Below are 20,649 nucleotides of genomic sequence, written 5' to 3' on the forward strand. Positions count from 1 at the left end.
AAGTGTCAGTGCTGACTGTTGTCTGCAAAGCTTAATATCAGATGATTCAATTAACCAGGAGATTTTTGCGTCTCTGGTAAATGGTAATCATTCCTGAAACTCTGTGCTCCTAATCCTGCAGTGACATCACCTACAGCATTCTGTTTGAAGCAGTGACAACGTTACTGATATTCTTCTCCTATCAACTCTTCCACAAAGACATCCTCCGAGATGGATTAACATACCAGCACATCATGAAGGGACGATGGTGAGAAGTGCATTCATTGTTTTACTGTAAAGTATTAACTTGACTCTGAACCCAATGTTTACACAAAGGTCTAATGAAACTGATCATAAAAAACAGTCTCTGTTTTGGGTCTGGAGGAGGCGTGCGGTCTGTAGTCTGTATGCTCTTCTTTATTGCATTGCATAATTGTTTTAGATTTCTCTAAATTTATCATGCAGCACAGTCAATGTAAGAACAAATAGTGTCAAAACTGTCTTGTACTTGGAAATAGCTAGAAACCCTGGGTCTCAGTAGAGTTATTGTAGACAAAAAAAGCAATATTTAAAAGTCTAGACACATGGTCCAAAAATAACATTTATTGGGACTACTGGACATTTTCTGAAAGATCTACTTTATTTTCTGATTTATTTATTTATTTTTTTAAATCCTCATGTGCTTAGGAAGTTGGGTCCCTGCCAGCTGCTTAAGAAAGATGTAAATTATTGTAATTCATAGTTCAGGTATTTGTGTTTCTTGACCTTTATTAAACACAAACTTTTATTTATTTTACTGTAATTTGATGTGAAGGACAAAAAAAATAGAACCCAAATCAGAAATGAAAATAAAACTTGACTTTGCAAATGGAAATCTAAACTGCCTGGCTTACATATGTAATTAGCCACATTACATCTAATGTCCCTAAATAAAATCCTTTGCAGTCAATTACTTTCAGATGTCACCTAATTAACACTTGGTAATTAGTCACCTCTGGGTAATTTTACCTGCCCAAAGGTCAAGTCAAAATCCAGATCCAAATTTAAGAGAATTTGTCAAAAGACTTGAAAACTCAAAAATTTATTCTCAGGCTGGTATAGACATACCCCGAGGTTTGTATTTCATAAAATGTTGCATTGTTAGATGATGCAACATTTTCTAAAAATCTGACACTTTTAGAAAATGTTGCATTTTATTGGTTAGAATGCAACATGACAGATTACTGATTTGACCTGTTTTCTTCTCGTTCCCGTAGTTTGGAGCTGACTAGTCGACTAGTGAAGACCTTGCTTTATAACTTCATCAGGCAGGAGAAGTGTCCTCCTCCTACAGCCCACATCTTTGAGCCGAAAGCTGAAGGCGGCCTTCTTTATGGGCTGGCGTCTGGGGTGGCAAGTACGTACACAGTCTTAAATAATAGAAGTGCTCTGAAACAAGACATTTGAGGCATTTTCTCATTCATAACTTAGTTCATATCCAGGTTTACAAAGGAATAAAGGTTTAGACTGATAATGCAACCATTTTCAAATAATGCAAGGTTTCAATTTAGATCTTATCATTGAGTTTTTTTATTGCAATATTTTTTCTGGTTGTCTTAGTTTTGTTCTCCTTCTAAATCTGTGGTCTATGACCTTAAAAGGAAAATAATAATTAGTCAATTTAATTATGATTTCTCTTTTTTTTTCCTTTTCAAGCTGTTTCTTGTAAATTAGTTTTTGGCTCCTGCAGGCCTAAAACATGTTCCAAGAAGACATTGGGGTCACATGCTGGGTGCTTTCATAAGCATAATCACATATCTGGCATTAATTGTTAATTTGCTAAGGCAAAGCTGTGGTGTAAATTAAATTGAGTTCTTATTTCTGCTTGTAACCAAAGAGTCAGAGAAATCTGATTTATGTGGATGAGAGTGATGAGTCAAGAATAAACATAGTTTGAGTATTTCGGCCTGCTTGAAAAGGTCTGTGTGCGCATTGAATGTTTGTTTGAATGTGAGAATAGGGCAGGGTTTCCCCCACGGATATATGCTCTTTGTTGGTTGTTGGTTGCAGATTCCTATCAGTGAGCAATCACCATTCAGTCCAGCCTGTCTGTCTGTGGCCAGTTGATCGGCTTGATGAGTTATGGTCCCCTGTCCTGTTCTGTAATCCCCTAGAGCCTGCCTGTCTGCAGACGCCTCCCTTATGCACACACACGGGGGCCGACAAAGACACAAACTCTTTTATGCCTAAAGCTCAGAAACAACACTTGTTTTCTTTCTCTGTGTCAAATGATTAAAAGTATCAGGAGATGTGGAAAATCTACAACAAATGGATGTTTTCCCATGTGACTGTAATGAATCACTGTTGTATAATTTTGCAGTGTAAAACTTACTATTTATGAAGAGAGCTCAAAGGGCTTTTTTGGGGGGGATTTTTTTTTTATGATGATTTTTTATTTATTTTGGATGTAAGTGGATCTTTGTCTGCTTTCCAAATAACTATCTAAAAGGTGTGGCATGTTTGTTATTTTACACTTGCCAGGAATTTGAATAATTCTGAGCTTAATGTTGTATGTACATAAATAATCAATAAAAATTATTTTAAAAAACTCTGCTATACCAAAAATGTAAATAAAAATGTTATATTATTATCTTTTATAAGGTTTTCTACATGCCTCTTAGCATCTACAAAGAGATCCTTGAACCCTAATGACAACTCAGAATTTTTAAAAATTAATTTCACTTTTTTTTGTCACTGACATGCTAATCAGCAGTACTAGGAAATAAAACCAAAAGCATAACCAAGTTACATCTTTTTTTTTTTTTTTTTTTTTTTTAAATTTGAAATATCATTTGAGGCTAAAAGCCTTGAACATTACAAAGGGTTCTTATACTTCATATTTTGGTTGGTTTTGAATGTCTGCACTTAATTCTAAAGGAATCCATCAGTAGTGTTGCGTTTGTTGCTTCTTGCTGAAAGGCAGAAACGTCAGTGTCTTGGAAACCTCTCAGATATTTCACGTCTAGACAAAAAAAGATGAGTCAAATGTCCCGCATTACTGTCTAAAGTGCAATGCCAGTAAAGTGGGTGAGAAGGTTTTCACAGAATTGCAAATACACATCGGTGTCATTTCTGATTAAACTCCATGCGAAATGTTTATGAAGCCTCCGCTGTAGCCGTTTTCCCTCTAAATGAATAGTTCATAACAGAGCCACAAAACTTCATATATTGACTGTGTGTGTCATTTATCAATTGGATCATATTTTAAAATATCATTAAGATTTTTAATTTTTTTCCAGATGTCATTGGGTTAAGATTTGATTTATTTGGCGTCAGTTATAAGACTGTGGATTGATGAGATGTGTTTGGATTTTGTTTTTCTCTTTAACCAGTGTTTTTTGAATTTAAATATCTGATATCCAAAAGAGTTTATCAGCAGAAGAGAACATAACGTTTTGGATAATCATTGCATCTCTGGAATATGCGTGTGTTTCTTCTCCTCATGCTTGGCCAACACTTTGGCCTGAAGCTCTGATAATCTATTTATTTTACTGTTATGCAAGTAAAGAATTGGTACATTGTGTTTGTCCACCAGAAATTCACTCCTCTGCCTGTATTGCAGCATAGTTTAATGTCTTGCCAATCTCTTCCAACCCTAGTTTATTTTTACTGTTGTGTTCATTGTATTCAATACTTTGTTGTGGACTTATTTTATTTAAATAAGTGCAACAGAAACAAGATGACATTGAGTAAATATTGCCAATATTTAGTTTTGCTTAATTTGAACTGAAATGGTACGTAATGGAATTATTTTCACTAACATTTAGATGGGAGATTTGGATTTAGGATTAGTTGTTTAATTAGAGTAAAGGTTTTCTACAGTCACAACAAGATTACATAAAACTTTTAATTTGGACACATTGACCTAATACTTAGACTCATTAAGAATAGACGGCATTGTATTCTGTTGAACTCTGCTTTTTGGTGCATATTTACTACTGCTGCAGAGAATGCTCAGGATTTTAACTTGTATAAAGTAAACATCTAATCTACTTCAATCTCCTACATTCTAGCATTTAGTCAACATGTAGTTCTCACAGTATTATAATCTTTAGTAAAAATAAGATGGTTTCATAATATTCTAGTATTTGTGCAAATACTATAAGACATTATTGCATAAAATGTACATTATGTTTTTATATTTAAAAAAAGAAAAATTATAATTATTAGCTTTTAAGCAAAATACTAAGACATAAATGTAAGCATAAACCAAAAACTTAAAAACACCAGTTATATTTGATATTTTTGTCTAGTCTTTATTGTGAATAACATTCTGCTCTGTTCAGTAACACAAGAAGACCAAGCTGTAACGTACAAGTTTGTTATCAGATTATCAGCTCCAGTGGTCAACCTGCTGCCGAATGATTAACTGCTTATAAACAGTTAATACACTGAACTAATATGACCTCTTTCTAATCGAACAGTAGCCTAAAAGAGCTTTAAAACCTTGATGCTCAATCATATAGGTAAATTACAGAAACTTTGCTGTGTGGTGGAAGAAGCTGAATTTGAACTTGCAACATGCCAATTGACTGAAGTTTCTATTTTCCACTGAACTACAGCTAACTTGCTGCTTGCCAGCTGTAGTTTTATTAGAGTTACCATTATACAAGTGATTTGGTTGTGCTATTTTTAGTTTCCAAACCCTGTTTCTTATGTTTTTCTCTAACAGTGGTCCAAGTAGTGAATTTTTCTGTCTTTTTGGGCAAAGAAGCATGTAAAAACCTTCTTTCAGCCAGCTAGAAGGCAGTCCACATCAAGGTCAGGGGAAGTGGAGAATGCGCTGTTTTACTATGTGATTCATTGAGCCATAGAAAACAAGTCATTCTGACTTTCCATCCCATCCCTAAAAGGGATTTTAGATTGTAGGAACATTGGCATTACAAAATGTTTTAGCAGTTTCAAAACCTTCATCTTTTTAAAACCTTGGTTTACCTTGACATAAAGTCTGCACAAGATTATAAAGCACATCAGTGTTATTGATATTGATTGAGATTTATTAAGCTATAAGATATTCATCATAAGTTGTCGTCAATACTCCCAATCTCTGGCATCCACCGTACCACTACTTTTCTTTTCCTGACTTCTTTCTCCTCCTGTATGCAATCCTACAGCCTAAGCTTTGTAACCTTATTTAGTTCATGTGCCGGGCCGGCAGACAGGGAGAGGGCACCAAGCCAGATGGATAACAAAACAGCACCCACAAAGGTGAAATAAAGCGTGTGTGTGCAGGAAGCATGGCCGCCAGACTGGGCTCCCTGACACTGCTGAACCAGTCACTCTGGTGCCAGAGATCTAATGAACAGGACTCCATCCAAACTCTCATCGGATCACCTTTTCCCTTTCTCTCACTCCTGTTTCTGGTCAGATGTCGTTTTGCCCAGATATGATAGGAAATTCTTTCCCTTGTCAATAGAATTGAATTCAGATAAAATCACTTTAAAGGCTGCTATAGCACGTTAGCAAATAAATTAGGTCAAGTATTATACCTCCATGTGTGCATTTAGTAATTTATGCAGATATGTGCTCTGATTTTCCAGCTTTCAGCTCTAGATGGCACCAAGTCCTCTTGTCTTTGTCTCAGACTCAGTAGCTTGATCTATAACGCTCTGTCACTGGTTCTGAGCTGTTTGGTCGTGCAGGCAGTTGAGGTAGACTTGCTGGAGCCAGAGACAGTCATCTGTGTACGTTGGTGTTCATGTTTCCCATGCTTCTCGTGATGCCTGAAAGGGTCAGCCGGCGCTTTGGTGACTTTGCAACAAATTCTGACGTCTGTGTCTCTGATCCCAGAGCAGAACAAATATCCTCACCCTCGGTGTGTCCCGCAGTTCCAGTTTCTCTTTGTTGAGACACTGTCTATGCTGTTTCAAATTTCAGGTGCTGTGAAATGATCTGTGTGACTTCATTGTGCCTCCGTTTGCTGTGATTACATCAGTCTGAGTGCAAATAGTCCTTCGGCAAAGTCATACTAAATAATGTGACAAAACACATTTCTAGCAGCCTTCACTGCTATTTATGTAATTTTTAGGAAGATTTTAATTTCATTATTTACATGTGTGTTTGCACCTTTACGCCTTCACCTGATGCTCTCGCAGCATCATGTCTGGCTCCGACTGAGAACCGATTTTAACAAAATTATATCTATAAGCTTCCTGCACGCATTCTACTCTGCTACAACACTGGCGCAATTTATGACTTAGCACTAAGGAAAATAGGTCGTTTAGCAGCTCAAGTGACAGATTTCCCTCAGGCAAAACCAAACAAGAGTAAATATTGATCTGGAGTTTGTCATGTGGAAAGAAGCATGACTCCAGATGAATATTAATGTCTTGGTCTAAGCTGTTAAATAGAAGCCAATGGCAAATATAACAGAGTTGGACCAAATATTTTGATCAGTATAATATTTATGAAATTTTTCTTTTGTTACCCCTTTGTCATGTATATGTAGAATCATTCTCTTTGCTTATTCATTTAAAGGTTTTAGTTTAATGTCTGAACATTTATTCCAAGCCCGTTTCACATATAGAGTTGTCTTCTTGATATTTCAGTGCAAATTGCATAAAGGACCTTAAAGTCCTGTTGTTGTCATACATCTGAGCTACCAAGAGAGCTTATGAGAGAGCAGTGGGTGAGTAGGTGTAAGTAGCTAAAACCAGCATGGCTGTTCCCACTTAGAGGACCCACAATGCCAGTGTCATTTATGTCAGCAGGTATTATTGGAGGACATAACCTTGTTGAAAGATTGACTTACGAAAAGCAGAGGCATTTTAACAGGAGGCTTGTATTTGCAGCCATAATGTGGAAACGTTTGTGAAAAGAGCTTTAGTCATGTTTGAAAATACCAAGCACTAAAAACTGCTTGTTAGAGTGCATGTTCTGTTAAAAAAAGCAATTGTGTGTATTTTTACTGTATTGTAACTGCTTACAATCCTGCTTGAAGTCAGGCCTGTAAGCAGACCTGACTTCAACTAAGTTGTGAACTAAGTTGGATCTGTTACATCTTACTGGTCCTTAAATCCTATTTTGCTGTCAAAATCCAGCATGAGAATTAAAAATGTGATCTAGATGTTTGACTAAAGCCCACTAGTGTCTTAATTGACAATGAGAAGCCAATGGTGAACATTTTAAAAACAATAGACTCTTAGGTTCATACCCCGTTTGCTGATAAAATACTTTATGAACAGTTTTAGCTTGATTTTCCCCCCTGTCCGCTTATTTCATTATCATCATTTTCATTAGCTTGCTTTTTTCATTATTCCATAAACAAAGCTCCCAATTTAGTATGTTGAAATTCAAGGATGGTTTTAGGACATCAAGTGGACACATTTCCATTTGGTTGATGACTTACCTGATAGGTTACCAGGTAGATTTGCACTGATAAGCTTCCCTAGTTATTCATTCAAAACATATTTTTTAGTCTTCCTGTTATTAGCATCCTGGGTTTATGTATATTTTTGGGCAACCTACAGTTTCCTTAATAAAGAAAGCAAAACAAATTATTCTGTGTCTTACCTTTTCTCTGACATTATGTTAAACTCTATACTGATACTGAAAATAGCCATCTTTGAGTGTTCTTGCAGTAATAAATTCTGCACCAAAGAGTGTTCTGGTTTGAACACCCTGTTAGCAATTAAGTTTGATATGTTTATGAATTGAAAAAAGGGTAAAATTTGGGGGTTTCTCAATAGCTGGTTGGATCTGGTTTAGCTAAAAATCAGTCGGTTCTAGTCAACAAGTTTCATAAAAAGAAACAAAAAAAACAGAAAGCCTCTTTTCACTTTTTAGCTTTGACTTGTGTCTCTGAATTTCATCCAAAACAACTTGCTTTTTGAAGACCCTTTTCTATCAAATGAAGTGCTTACTATTTTATTAGGTTATTTCTCTCTTTTATGAAATTAAGGCAGTACAGTACAATATAATTCTTTCAAATGGTTCAATATATCCTAAAAGTCAACTTTGTGTGAATGTTTACATCTTGTATCTATTGATAAATATTTCTTGGTTCTACTTGTGCTCTTTTTCTCTAGGTGGTCTGTGGAGCGTCTTCACTCTTGGTGGAGCTGGTAGTAGTGCTGGGATAGACCAGGACAACAATCTTTTACCTTTATCCAATCAGAGCCTCTTGTTACTGCTGGTATTGGTCAATCTAACAGATGGGCCTGACTGGCCCAACCCCTTCCGCCAGGCTATCACTTGTTTCAGAAATACGCAAGGTAATAACTGTACGAAAGACAAGGTATTCGCTATGTTCTGCTGTATAGCTTCAAAACTCTTAACACCGCACTCGTATGACTCGTGCCATATGGCAATAAAACAGTGTTGGTAGTAATCCTCACAATATTTACCCTTCCTCCTGTAGACACATCGTCGCTGCCTGTGGAGCCACCTCACACTTTCCAGATCAATTTCAACAGCCTGTACACCGCTCTGTGTGAGCAGCAGCGCTGCGACCAGGCCACTCTGCTGCTGTACACCCTGCTCCACCAGAACACCAACATGAGGACGTACATCCTGTCAAGAACTGACATGGACAATCTGGTGGGTGGGAGGAAGCTATAAAGTGCCTCTCAATCTATCAGTATTCCAGCAGTTAGATATTTTCAGGAAGGTGGAAGGAACAGCCGTGGTTAAAAATCAATTTTAGTGTCATTGAGTGCCTTTGTAATTTTTTTTATCCAGTCAAACTGGTATAGAAGCGATATTGTTTTGATTTATGACCAAACACTATGGTTCAGTAAACAGGCATAGGTGTGCGCAGTGACAGATGGTGCTCTTTCTGTCGGTAGGAACCAGTGCCAGTTATTTCATGTTACAGTATACAGTCTTTCAAACACGATATTTGATCCACCGTTGGGATTTTCTTTCTCCATTGACGTTCCCAAACTGTTTGGAATTTTCTAAAATAAATATTCAGCATGGATTTATAACGTTACAAGACATTAGTCATTTATTTAGAAGTTTTTAAGTCAATTTTTTTGACGATAACAAATCTGTATCTTCCCAGCTCTAGTCCGAGCTGGAATTTTTTTGTAGGCCAGGGCCTTTAGCTGATCAGTTTTCTGACTCTACCTTATACCACTTGATTTTACAAAGCTATACGTGTAAATATTGAGCTCTTTCTCAAACTTTCCCCCCCATTTTCTCAGGTTTTGCCCATCCTCGAGATCCTTTACCACGTAGAGGACAGAAATTCCCACCATGTCTACATGGCCCTTATTATTCTTCTTATTCTTACGGAGGACGATGCCTTCAATCGCTCCATCCATGAAGTGGTAGGTAGACACACACTTTATTGTGCATGCCACGACTCACATCTGGAAGTGGTGAAAAGAAATCTTCACTTTCTGACACTAAAGTCAATCATTCATAAAGTTTTCAGCAGCCGCGTGTCATAACAGTCCCCTTATCGTCTTTCAGGTGTTGAAAAACATTTCATGGTACACAGAGAGGTCACTGACAGAGATCTCACTTGGAAGTTTGCTCATCCTGGTTGTCATTCGCACCATCCAGTTCAACATGACACGAACGAGGGTAAAACGGACTCGCACACAAATACATTTTTTGACAAGACTTTATACTAAAGAGGTCAGTCAGTACTCATCTAGTAAACTGGTTCTTTTTGTTGTGTGCATCTTCAGGATAAGTACCTACACACCAATTGTCTTGCTGCACTTGCCAACATGTCAGCCCAGTTTCGAAGTCTCCATCAGTACGCCGCTCAGCGTATCATCAGGTAAGTGCATACTGAGACATATCAGGAGTCTTATGGTGCTTGTACTAAAAATATCTGGTTGACTTGTTGTGTGGTGTTGTTTCACAAGTCAACATATGCAACAAGGTTGTGTCCCAAACTAAGAGCACTGTCCAATGTTCTGTAGCACAGTTTAAAAAACAAAATAGGGGTCTAAACATTAAGGAAAATCATAGTTGGGTATGCTTCAATGAAAACAGTTAAAAAAGGATATGACTTTTTTATTCTTTTTTTCTTTGGTCAGCAGTTCAATTTCTGAAAAGCGATTTTATGTTCTAAAACCTAGTGTAACTTAGAGAACTCACTGGAGATTTTGTTGGATTTATGTAAATTATTAAACACACAAAAGCATGCAAAGCCAATGCATGGATAGATTATACAACAATATAACCACTGGAAAACAGCTAATGCTGATGTTAATCTTTTTTTTTTTTTTTTTTTTTTTTTTTAAAGTAGGACTGTGCCCATATTTGCGAATAAAACATGTTTAAGCAACTCTGGAGTGGCTTTGATTTTAACCATCTAGTTTAACAACTGTACCAGAATACAAGTAGTGGGAGTTGTTGGGGAAAATCCCATCTCATTGTGCTGATTGGATGCTATGGGCAGCTGATTCTTTGCCAGTTACCTGTGATGTTTACCCATGTAACTGATTGCTGTTGAAAAACACTGAAATAAAGTTTTGCTCCCACCCATTTTTTTCTCTACTGCAATTGCATGAGAGACCTAAATATTCCAAATTAGCAGAGTTTACCGACAGCTGGTGGTACTTTTATGTTGAATTCTGTACCTATTTTGGCTCATACATATTCTCCATATGTTCAGATCCAAAACACCTCTGTGCTTACTAAACTGACTTGGCTGCACCAGACAGTTTTATCAATATGAATACAAAAATGTTTCTGGAAAAAAGGTTTTATGGTCAGTCAAGGAATAAATTGAGCTATTTATCCATAATGACAATAATTATGTTTGAAGGATTCAAGGAGGCTTTTAAGGAGGTCCTGTCAGATCGCTGAATAATTACTATATTAGAATGGCCACAAAAGGCCGATTCAAGCATAAGCACATTTATTCTTTAAAAGTTTCATATTTAATGTCTTAAAATGCAATTTGTTACCTGACAAAGGCTACTGAGTCTCTGCCTTGGTTTTCCTAATGTTGCATAACATTGTTCTCTGCACAAAGGGCCTCAATAGAAGGCTGAAGAGGACGAAGCCCAAACCAAAGCACATACACACAAACACACACCCACTCAGTGACATCAGGTCATTCATGGCTGTTTGTTCACTGCAGGCACACGGGAAAGAACGTTTCCTTCCTTGAAGACGTGCGCACATTCACGCAAATTCAAGGATCCTCTTATCTCGCTGCCTATGTCTTTCTCCCTATCTGTGACTCCGGTGGCTTCAGACTGCGAGGAAAGCTATCTCAGTGTGTGTACACTTGTGCCCAGCATTAATGTAGAGCAACTGACTACGTCTGATGATGATGATCAGTGTGATTGCTTGGGTTGGGGTTAGCTGGTTGGCCTGCTGCAAGATAAAGGGAATTTCCTGCCAGGAATTTCCAAATGTCAGCCAGAGTGCACTGAACTCTGCCCCACATCTGACCTCAGAGAGAGTCTTAGATGCTGCTGCTGTTGATGTTGCCTTCCTTATTATTTTATGCCCATTGTTGCTCCCTTGCAGAAATGCTGTTATGTAAGCTTATGCATCTGTAGACTCAATTCAGGTCACCATCGGCTAGAGATAGGAATCAGGCAAAATAAAATAATGTAGCGCATCTTCTGTCTGTTTTGTGTGAAAAGTATCTGGAAAAAAATGTAGACTGGCGTCAGGCTGCGTGCAAGTATGTGGCACCGTGATGTAGGTTAGCAACAGTTCAGACTACATGAAGTAAGAAAATTGAATCGGAGTGCAAATGTGTTGACACAATGCCAAGTTATATTATAGTTTCACCAACATCTCATAAAATCCAGGTGCATCCCAATAAATTAGGATGTTATTGAAAAGTTGATTTATTTCAGTAACTCAGTTCTGTAAGTGAAACACATTATTTCAATTAATTACACACAGATGTTTTTCAGCCTTTACTCCTGTTAATTATGATTTTATGATTTTCTGCTTACAACTGGTGAAAACAGTATTTAAGATTAGAATATTACATCAGTCCAACTAAACACTCAGAAATGTGAGCTTAATTAAAAATATCTTTAGTATCTGCTTAGAGGTTATTTTTAAAAGATACTGTTGAGCTGACAAATGAGCCTCATTGGATCACATATTTTAATTTACTGAGATGTAGTTGATTTATTTGTACACTCTAATAAAAGCTTTAAATTATTTTGTATCAGTTTTCTTTTTTTTAATATTGCAAAAAGAAACAAACCTTGCAGGCTCAAATTACATAAAAAAATTCTTAAGTCTTTTTTCATCACTGCTTCAGTTTATGTTGAAGTGGGGACAGACCAACTAGTCATCCTGTAGTATTGTATGTTAACACACCAGGTGGAGCTTGGTTGGTGGTCTGTCATTTGAAATGGAGAAAAAAACCCCAGATAGTTTAGAACAACAGGTCTTTATATGTTACTAATAGAGGCTTGAGCAGCAGATCTGGAGATGAGAGGGAGAACTCCACATAGTTGATCCAGTTCCTTCATTCAGCCAATTTTCTTGGATCAAGACCACGGTGGTATTTTGCATGTGTATATTTCCTGTGCTGACAGATGAACATGTGGGTCTTTAGTGGGATTTATCAGAGCGCTCTTTGTGTTTCTTCAGCCCTTTTCATTTTGTGGAATAGAGTAAATTTTACATTTGGAATGGAAATTAAAGGTTTGTCCTCTCCTGGGGCCACAAATGTTACAAACCTGAATGTTAAAAATGGATGAAATGAGGAAAAAACAGTAAAACATGGAGTTTCCCCACCCCCCCTCAAACATAATATGTTCGTTGAATTACTCAAACCCAAAGTCACTCCATCAGACTGTCTTTATGTCTGCACTCATACATTATCCTTACATGTACTGTGGTTCAGTTGCCTACAAACAAACAAACAAAAAAATCACAGCAAAACAAATCAGACTAAATGTGAAACGTTCATCTGTAGCAGAAATAAGTTTTATAAAAAAACTTTAGAGGACAACTTAAGAGGATGAAGTTTAATAATCCTAGTTTGTAGATTTTCAACTCCTGTAATTTCAAAATTATCCCATGGGAAAGTCTGGGTTACTTTGAAGACTCATTAATAATTATTACTTTTGAAAAGCTTCATTTAGAAATAAAAACAGTTACGTCTCAATAATCATCTGTCTTAAAGAGAGGCTTCTGGCTTTTAAAGGAGAACAAAATCTACCATTTCAGGATTAATCATCTATTAGTTTCAGAAATGAAAAACATTCCAGCTGGCTACTTGGCTTCTTTGTGCTTAATTTGGTGAACTATTCATCAGTTGCTGAATCTCTCAGTCTTATGTTTCTCTTTCTGTCTCTCTGTTTTTCCCGTCAGTTTATTTGCTTTGCTTTCGAAAAAGCACAACAAGGTTTTGGAGCAGGCAACGCAGTCTCTAAGAGGCAGACAAGGAGACAACGTAGCCTTGCCAGACTACGTGAGTAAAGCACACATACGCACTCACACTTTCTCTAAGTGGGAATAAAGTTTATTAATAGCTGCTGAATTATGTCTACATGGATAAGAAACAGGAATTTGCAAAGCACTTAAAATCCAGGCTAATTAAAATGTAAAAGTTGCCTACAATAGCATATTTATCATAACAGTTGTTTTTCTAAATAAATGACTTAAACGAAGTAATTTAAATTGACCCGAGTTTGAACATTTCATTGACATGTCTGAGAACTCGGCATTTGTCTTCAGAGCAGCCCACAATATGCTACATTGACATTTGATATTAAGAATTCATAGACAAAATTCCCGTCATTGCATTTTATTCCAACCTTTTACTGACCAATTAGGTGCATTTTTACTAAAATACGGTACCTAGAAGCAAGTACATGATGCATTATGTCAGTGTTGGACACAACAGATGAGGAAATTCTGATGACTGACAGATATGATTACATCTATTATTAATTTAGTGTGTCTACATGGACATGTTGGTTTTATGTTGGTGTTTTTTTTTTCTTATTGTAGTGTCTGTCTGATGAGGCCCTGTACTAAAACATGTCGGCACACATGTCGAAGCACACAAGAACATGTAATGCAATTACCAGCCTTGTTGAGACATCTCATTCCTCAAAGACTTGTTTTTAATGCTGTTTTAATCGCATTCAAACAATATCCAGCACTGTTTACGGGTAGCGATGGAAAACACACGAGTTTTGCTGTGCTAAAGATATCCGTTTAGATAGATGAGGCAACTCTGTGAATATGGAGCAAGAAATCAGAGTGAAGGGTCATCTGCACAACAGTGCTGGTGCGGTTGTCAAAAATTCAGTGTGTTGCTCAAGGGTGTGTGGTAAATCTTCAGCATATTTCTTGGGAATTTTGCAAGAGTTGTCTTTTCCTTGAAAAGCGTCTGACTTCCAGTCTGGGTCACAGACTTAAAAAAGAGTCGATCAAGTTTTAGGATGCAGCTGTTATCCTTCAGCTTAGTCTACACCAACTATATGTGACATTGGTTCCCATGTCTTCTCTCCAGCTCCAGAGGCATATTGACATCTTCTGATGAAAAGTACTATGTGTTGTTTGGCTTCAGACCACGGACACGCACTTACACAAAACAGAAACATACAGTGTCTTGTAAAAGTAGTCACACCCTGGAACTTTTAATGTTACAGCCATAAACCTTGATGCAATTTATTAGGCATTTACCGTATGTGAAATACCAACACAAAGAAGTGCATAAATTGAAAGTGAGAAGTTTAGTAATTGTTCTATTTTTAGTGCATTTTTTCCAGCTTTCTCTTTTCGATAAAATTCAGGTAACTAAATAGTAAATGGAGAACTGCCAACTACTAGAGAAACACCAGCCGCTATATTAGACCTTTCACTGCGGTTAATTTTCTTTCAAAGCATGAGGATTTTGACTTATTGCAACAATGTTCAATTTTAGATGATGACGTTTACTTGCCCCAAAAACTACTTCTAGTATTGTTGGGATTGTTACAATTCCATTTTTTTCCACAATTTGTTTCCAGTGAGCAGAAATTAATATAATATAATATATATATGTATATATGGAGTGCTTCTTAGGAATAAAATTGGAGAACTGAATGTAGCCTACTCAATAATCCAAAACCTTTTCTTCTTTTTTTTTTATGATTTGTTTTTTGTAAGAGCTGTATTTTTATTTGTGGGGCTTCTACTTCAAATACTTGTAGTCTCATACTATCTGTACTTTTGTCAGAAAACACACAGTAATGGTTTCATTTAAAGCACATTCACGTCTTATTTGCTACGACCTAAACATTGAGATTTACAGATGCTCTGCATCCAGTTTGGCTGAACTTGAATTATATTGCAAAGAAGAAACAGCAAAATCCTCAAACTGCAGAAGCACAAACATACCCCAAAATACTAACGGTGCTATGTTTGCAGATGTTTCTACAAAGTATTTACCCAAAGACATTGAATATCACTTACCGCAATTTTATTTTATTTTTTTATTTTTATTTTGAAATAATCTTGCAGGGTGTGAGTAGTGTCTGAAAAATCTTTCCAGGGGTGATTACTTTTGCAAGGCACTTTTTAAGCAACTCTTTGCTGCTAACTTCATTTTCTCTCACATTGCCTCTGTTCTGTTCATGAGGATGCAGCAGATGGCTTGTGTGAAATAACAACTCTGTTTTCTCTTGTTTTCATAATCCTGACTTGTTACCCATGTCTTACCTTTCATGGTAATTGCCTATTAAGAAGGCACTTCTGAGTACAGCCTCAGGAGAGTTTCTCATGCTGGGCTTCTTTCTGGTAAAGACCTAAAAATTTAAATTACTCAGCCTGTTGTGATGTCGGCTTTGAGCGGTTTTTAGGTGTGGCACCTGACAACAATAGCAGCTCCTTCCACAGTTGGCTCCTTCGTTGACTCATGGCGAATGTGGATGATTAATGTTGTAACTGAGGTTTCAACTTGACACAAACTTTGTGATTATGGTGAATGGAAATGTTTTGAAATGCTGTTTGTTTTTCTGTAAAAATCTTTCTAGCAGTGCACAATTCCCTGATGCTAAGTCATGAATTGTACCATTCCAGTATCTGAGACATTTTTTAATTACGAAACACATTTTTTTATTAAAAATTATGTTGCCCAAGTTTCTTGAAAATCGAATTTCCATTTCCGCTTGTCATCTCAAGTAAATGTTTTGCAGCATTCACAGGCCTTTCTCATGAAAATAATGACTTAATTAAAACAATTTGTAAGCATCTTCTGATTTCATCTTACAAGGAAAATTATTACAACTAACAAAGTAATTAAGCATTTTCAGAAACTTTAGTGCTGCTGTGTGCGTCGTGTTTGTGACTAATCTAAATGTTGGTGTCTTTCAACCTCCATCATAGCTGGTAAGAAAAGCAACGTAGAAGTGACAAATAGCCAAGGTAATAATCATGATTTAAATGTTTCACTAATGAGATGATTCTGCTTTGTGGTTGTGGAAAAAAAGACCACATATTTCAATTCCACTGTTATATTCATCTTGTTGTCTTTTATTCAAAACAAATGTTGTCTCTGGGCACTTCACAAAATAAACAGATTGTAGTGAAATATGTTGTACAGTCACTTCAGTTCAAACATAAAGATGGATTTAAATTAAATTCAATATATTCCAGTTTATTCCTAATTGCAAAACAATGCAGTTAAGTTATTAGTCATGTTAGGAGCAAACTGCATCATGGTCCCATTCCCTAACGAAAGGATGATCTGAAAGGAGCAATAGGAAAGGAAAGAACGAAGTCATTATCAGTGAAGTTTCATGTTATATTAGGAATAACGGAACAAATTCAAATATATTCAAATAATATTTTTTTGCAACAGCAGAAACTTTTGTAAAATCATAAAGATCCTACAAAGTTTTATAAGTTTCATTGTTGAGGAATATTTATATGGAACGATTGACAGTCTGCCTTAAGGCTACACGACATGCAAATCTGAGACATTTGTGTCTTGGCTCATAAAAATTTTATGATTATTTCCAAGATCTAAAACAAATGCAAAGCTATTTTTGATAATATCAACGAAATAGGATTGTAGAAAAAATATGTAGAGGATTATTTTTGTTTGCCTTTTTATGTCTGGAATGTTACAAAATTAATTTAAACGGCATTGTTTATAACTGTTCTGGACTAATATTGTTCTTGTTGATATAAGATTTCTATGATACTTCATGCATAATGTTTCTTATATGAGCAGCTGTAATTAGCTCAAGCCTTGAATGAGCCTTATCACTCGTTTGGCAGATGTGACACATGACGGAAGCTCCCCTTGTCTCATTATACCAGCTCCTTTGCTTCCCCCATCCCAGGGCTCTTCTCATCTTCTGCTAGTGGTTGTGACGGTGTAATTGAAAACAGACGCCTCTGGAGTTGTTCACAAAGCCACGCCTAAACTTGAGAGGTGTGGAAGTTTAGGGAACTACAGAGAGAGATAAAGGAGGTCAAAATGTGAGGAGAAAAGAACAATTGAAACAGGAGAAGCTGGCAGGCGGCACAGAGAGGAAGGGATTGGAGGAGGGTTCAGGGTGGGTGTAAATGTGTTTTTGTGACAGGCATCTGGAAACAATGTAATTTGGCCGAGTCTGGCTCTGCAGAGAGAACTAATGTTTGTTTAATGTGGGTTTGTCCTGGACATGTAATTGCTCTCTTTACGAGGGAGAGTCTGAGAGGAGGATATGAAAAAAAAACATCATGAAACGCTCTCAGCTTTGGCTTAAAGCTGCGCGCTTTATGCTTGTCGCCTAACGTCTTGGTCTCTGTCTCTTACATACACACACTGAACACGCCCCTGTCTCTCTGAATGTGTTGGTGCCACTGCATCTGGTTAGCATCAGGGAAGACAGAGTGAAGGGTTTAAGGCCTCTTGAGGCCCCCGGGGAACATCATAGAGGGTCTCGGTCAAAGTAGAGGATCTCTCATGGCCCCCCGTTGAATCGCAGAACGAGCTTGCACATACAAGCAAACATTAAAAGAAAGATGTACCCTCTGTGTTGGATTGAATTGCATTGTGTTTCTGTTTATGCTCCCAGCCAGTCATAATGGTTGTCTTACTTCTCTGCCTCTTAGTCTGTTTACTGCTGCACATTTCTGGGAAGGATCCTGCAAGCACACACACACGCACACACGCTTACGGACGCACACACCCACACACACACTGCCAGCAGCTCCATGGACCACCCAGCCTATGTGTTTATGTGTCCTGGTTGAGTCACAATCTGTGATCTCTTTTTAATAGCCAGAGTTGACGCATGCATTAGCTTTGTGGCACCAGTCCACTTGTTTAAGGGAAACAGCAGAGCCAGAGGATTTATCAACAGATAATAAACATTATGCCTTCTGTTTATTATCAGAGCTTTTAGGATTCTGCCACTTTTCTACGAGGATATGCAAAAGCCATTTTCCTTGCATTAAAGCTGCTGTAGTTTATAGTTGTGTCTAAATTGTTTTGGTGAACTTTGTAATTCAGACAAAGATACGGAGGAGTAGTTTTCATCGTAAAAGAGGGCATGTTTGTGCATTTGTAATAGCCTTCAACATTTGTCAGAATTTGTGTGTAATTTACCACAAAAGGGCATTTGACTCAAATACTTACAACAGTAATGCCACTGACTGGTACAGTACCTCAGTCATAGCTTGATACACTTACATGTCACGAACATTCATCAGCTTTAGTTGCACTGTTTTTGTTTAAAAAAAAAGGTACTGTGACTACTTCTCTCATCTAAACAAATGTCTATTTGTTCAATCAATGAAGCTTAAATGTAAAAAAGAAAAGGAAAAAAAAACTTCCCATGACTAACTCACAAGTTGGACTCTTGTACGGTGGATCTCCAGTAATTGGGGTTAAGGATGACAAACCAACCATAAATAGCTAAAATCCACAAATGATTGATATTCCCCTTTAAAAAGACTTAACACTGCCTATTTTAACAGTTCAAATACCCAATATACATCAATATGCATTGATACAAACAGTGGAAACTATTTTAACACTACTGCATAAGATCATATCTAGAGGCTTTCTTATCTCTACTCTGGGCGTTCAGCAAATTGACACCAAGGAAAATAAATTGTGATCCTGGATTAGCTGTTTTGCAAATGCCAGCCACTAACCTATTAAGTTGCATTTTACTGAGGTATTTCAGCCTTTTAGATATGCTCTGCAAAAAGGCATATTTTCTGCAAATAATTAGGAGTTGCGTTCCACAGAAAAATCTGAGAAATACTCAGTTGTGAAATAGGCGGGACCACATGGTATATTTTCTTCTCTGTCTGAGACTATTGACGTTTATAGCCCTCCTTTCCAGAGTCCACATGGATTTTATCTCATTCTCCAAGGCTATGGAAAATGTTTAATGCATAGTGTGCAAGGAAAAGGGTCAACATTAACCGTCATAAATCTTTTAGCTGGAAGGAACAGCCGATTGATTGCAATAGGAATGTTACATTGCCCTGTCACATTTCTTACTGCCTTTTAATCTAGAGTCCATCCTTCTATCAGTCAAAGAATTAACCACACCTCCGAGTCTTTAGTGCAGAGAGCTTCTGGACATTCTGAATGAAATACCTTGAAGAGAGAGAATGTAAATGAGTTACAGGCTATGTACAGTGATTATCAAAGAGTACCTGGTTTCTGTTTGGTTTTTAAAAAAATAAAAAAGAATTATTTCTATGTGCATTTCAGTTCAAAATTATGCATACCTATGACAGACTTGCATACAATTTTTTTTAACCTCAACCAAGAAACTTGCTTCTGATAAATCACATTTGAGTATTAAAAACTAAATCTATAAGTATTTATGTTGTATTAAAAAAATCACGTCAAAGATTATTTACACCATTCTCAATCATCAATTAAAAAAATCTTGGATTGCAGCAATCACATTCTCCTTACTTGGCAATTTATCTTCATTGATGAGTTGTATAGTTTTTGAGGTTGGAAGGCCTCTTTCCCAGCACCCTAATCCATGGGTGTCAAGCTAATTAAGACTTGAGGGTTTTGCAAGTTTTAAATGCATCTCTGCTCTATCAGAGCAGCTTTAGACAGCTGAATTAACTCAAAGATATAACACCAAACTGCAGAGATCCAGTTAATGAACCATTCATATGATTTAGTTGAGTTAAACGTGGGAACGATTTACATCATCCTGAACACCAATACATGAAAACACTTTTTTTGTACTCAACTTTCACTGTTGGCCACTTGAAGGCCACTTCTCCCTTTAAAACTTTGCCATTGAGACTTTTTATGAAATAGTCAAAGTCTGATAGTAAAATCAAAATATCCTGTCCTTTCTATCTCAGAAGTCTTGCTTTTGTAGTTCTTATTAAGGCAGTGAGCAACGGAGCTAACCTACTTTGCTCATCACCTGCTTATTTTAATTAAAAATACATCCCTCCTCCTCCTACTGTCTCTTGTCTGGCTCTCTATATCTATTCCTGAGCAGTGGGGGAGCCATGCCTGCAGACAGCATGTTGGGTTCCAATGATTATCTCCTTCCAAACGATAATTAGAGCAGCCCTGCTGTGCCCTGGTCTTTTTCAGGACTGAGGCACAGCAAACAGAGCACAGCTTCTGTCTGATCAATTAGCACTGCACACTTTTCTCCCAGAGTTCTCCCGCAGCGGCCGGTGTCATCCCTCTTATCTTTAACCCCACTACTGCTTTTTTTCCCTTCTTCCATCATCCAAGTCTCAACCAACTAGATGACA

General features: G+C 37.1%; 1 protein-coding gene across 3 annotated transcripts in view; it reads left to right on the plus strand.

The window, feature by feature from the left end:
• The window catches only part of dym (dymeclin), a 55,869-nt gene that overhangs the window by 7,962 nt on the left and 27,258 nt on the right, over window positions 1-20,649 (plus strand). For all 3 annotated transcript variants that reach the window (XM_044096476.1, XM_044096477.1, XM_044096478.1), the window contains exons 7-14: window positions 122-247; window positions 1,236-1,375; window positions 8,046-8,231; window positions 8,378-8,556; window positions 9,165-9,290; window positions 9,436-9,549; window positions 9,657-9,751; window positions 13,279-13,378. In XM_044096476.1, coding sequence (XP_043952411.1) covers window positions 122-247; window positions 1,236-1,375; window positions 8,046-8,231; window positions 8,378-8,556; window positions 9,165-9,290; window positions 9,436-9,549; window positions 9,657-9,751; window positions 13,279-13,378 — 1,066 coding nt within the window. The remainder of the gene's footprint in view (window positions 1-121; window positions 248-1,235; window positions 1,376-8,045; window positions 8,232-8,377; window positions 8,557-9,164; window positions 9,291-9,435; window positions 9,550-9,656; window positions 9,752-13,278; window positions 13,379-20,649) is intronic.

Source organism: Gambusia affinis, linkage group LG17, assembly GCF_019740435.1.
Source record: "Gambusia affinis linkage group LG17, SWU_Gaff_1.0, whole genome shotgun sequence".
Classification (NCBI taxonomy): domain Eukaryota; kingdom Metazoa; phylum Chordata; class Actinopteri; order Cyprinodontiformes; family Poeciliidae; genus Gambusia; species Gambusia affinis.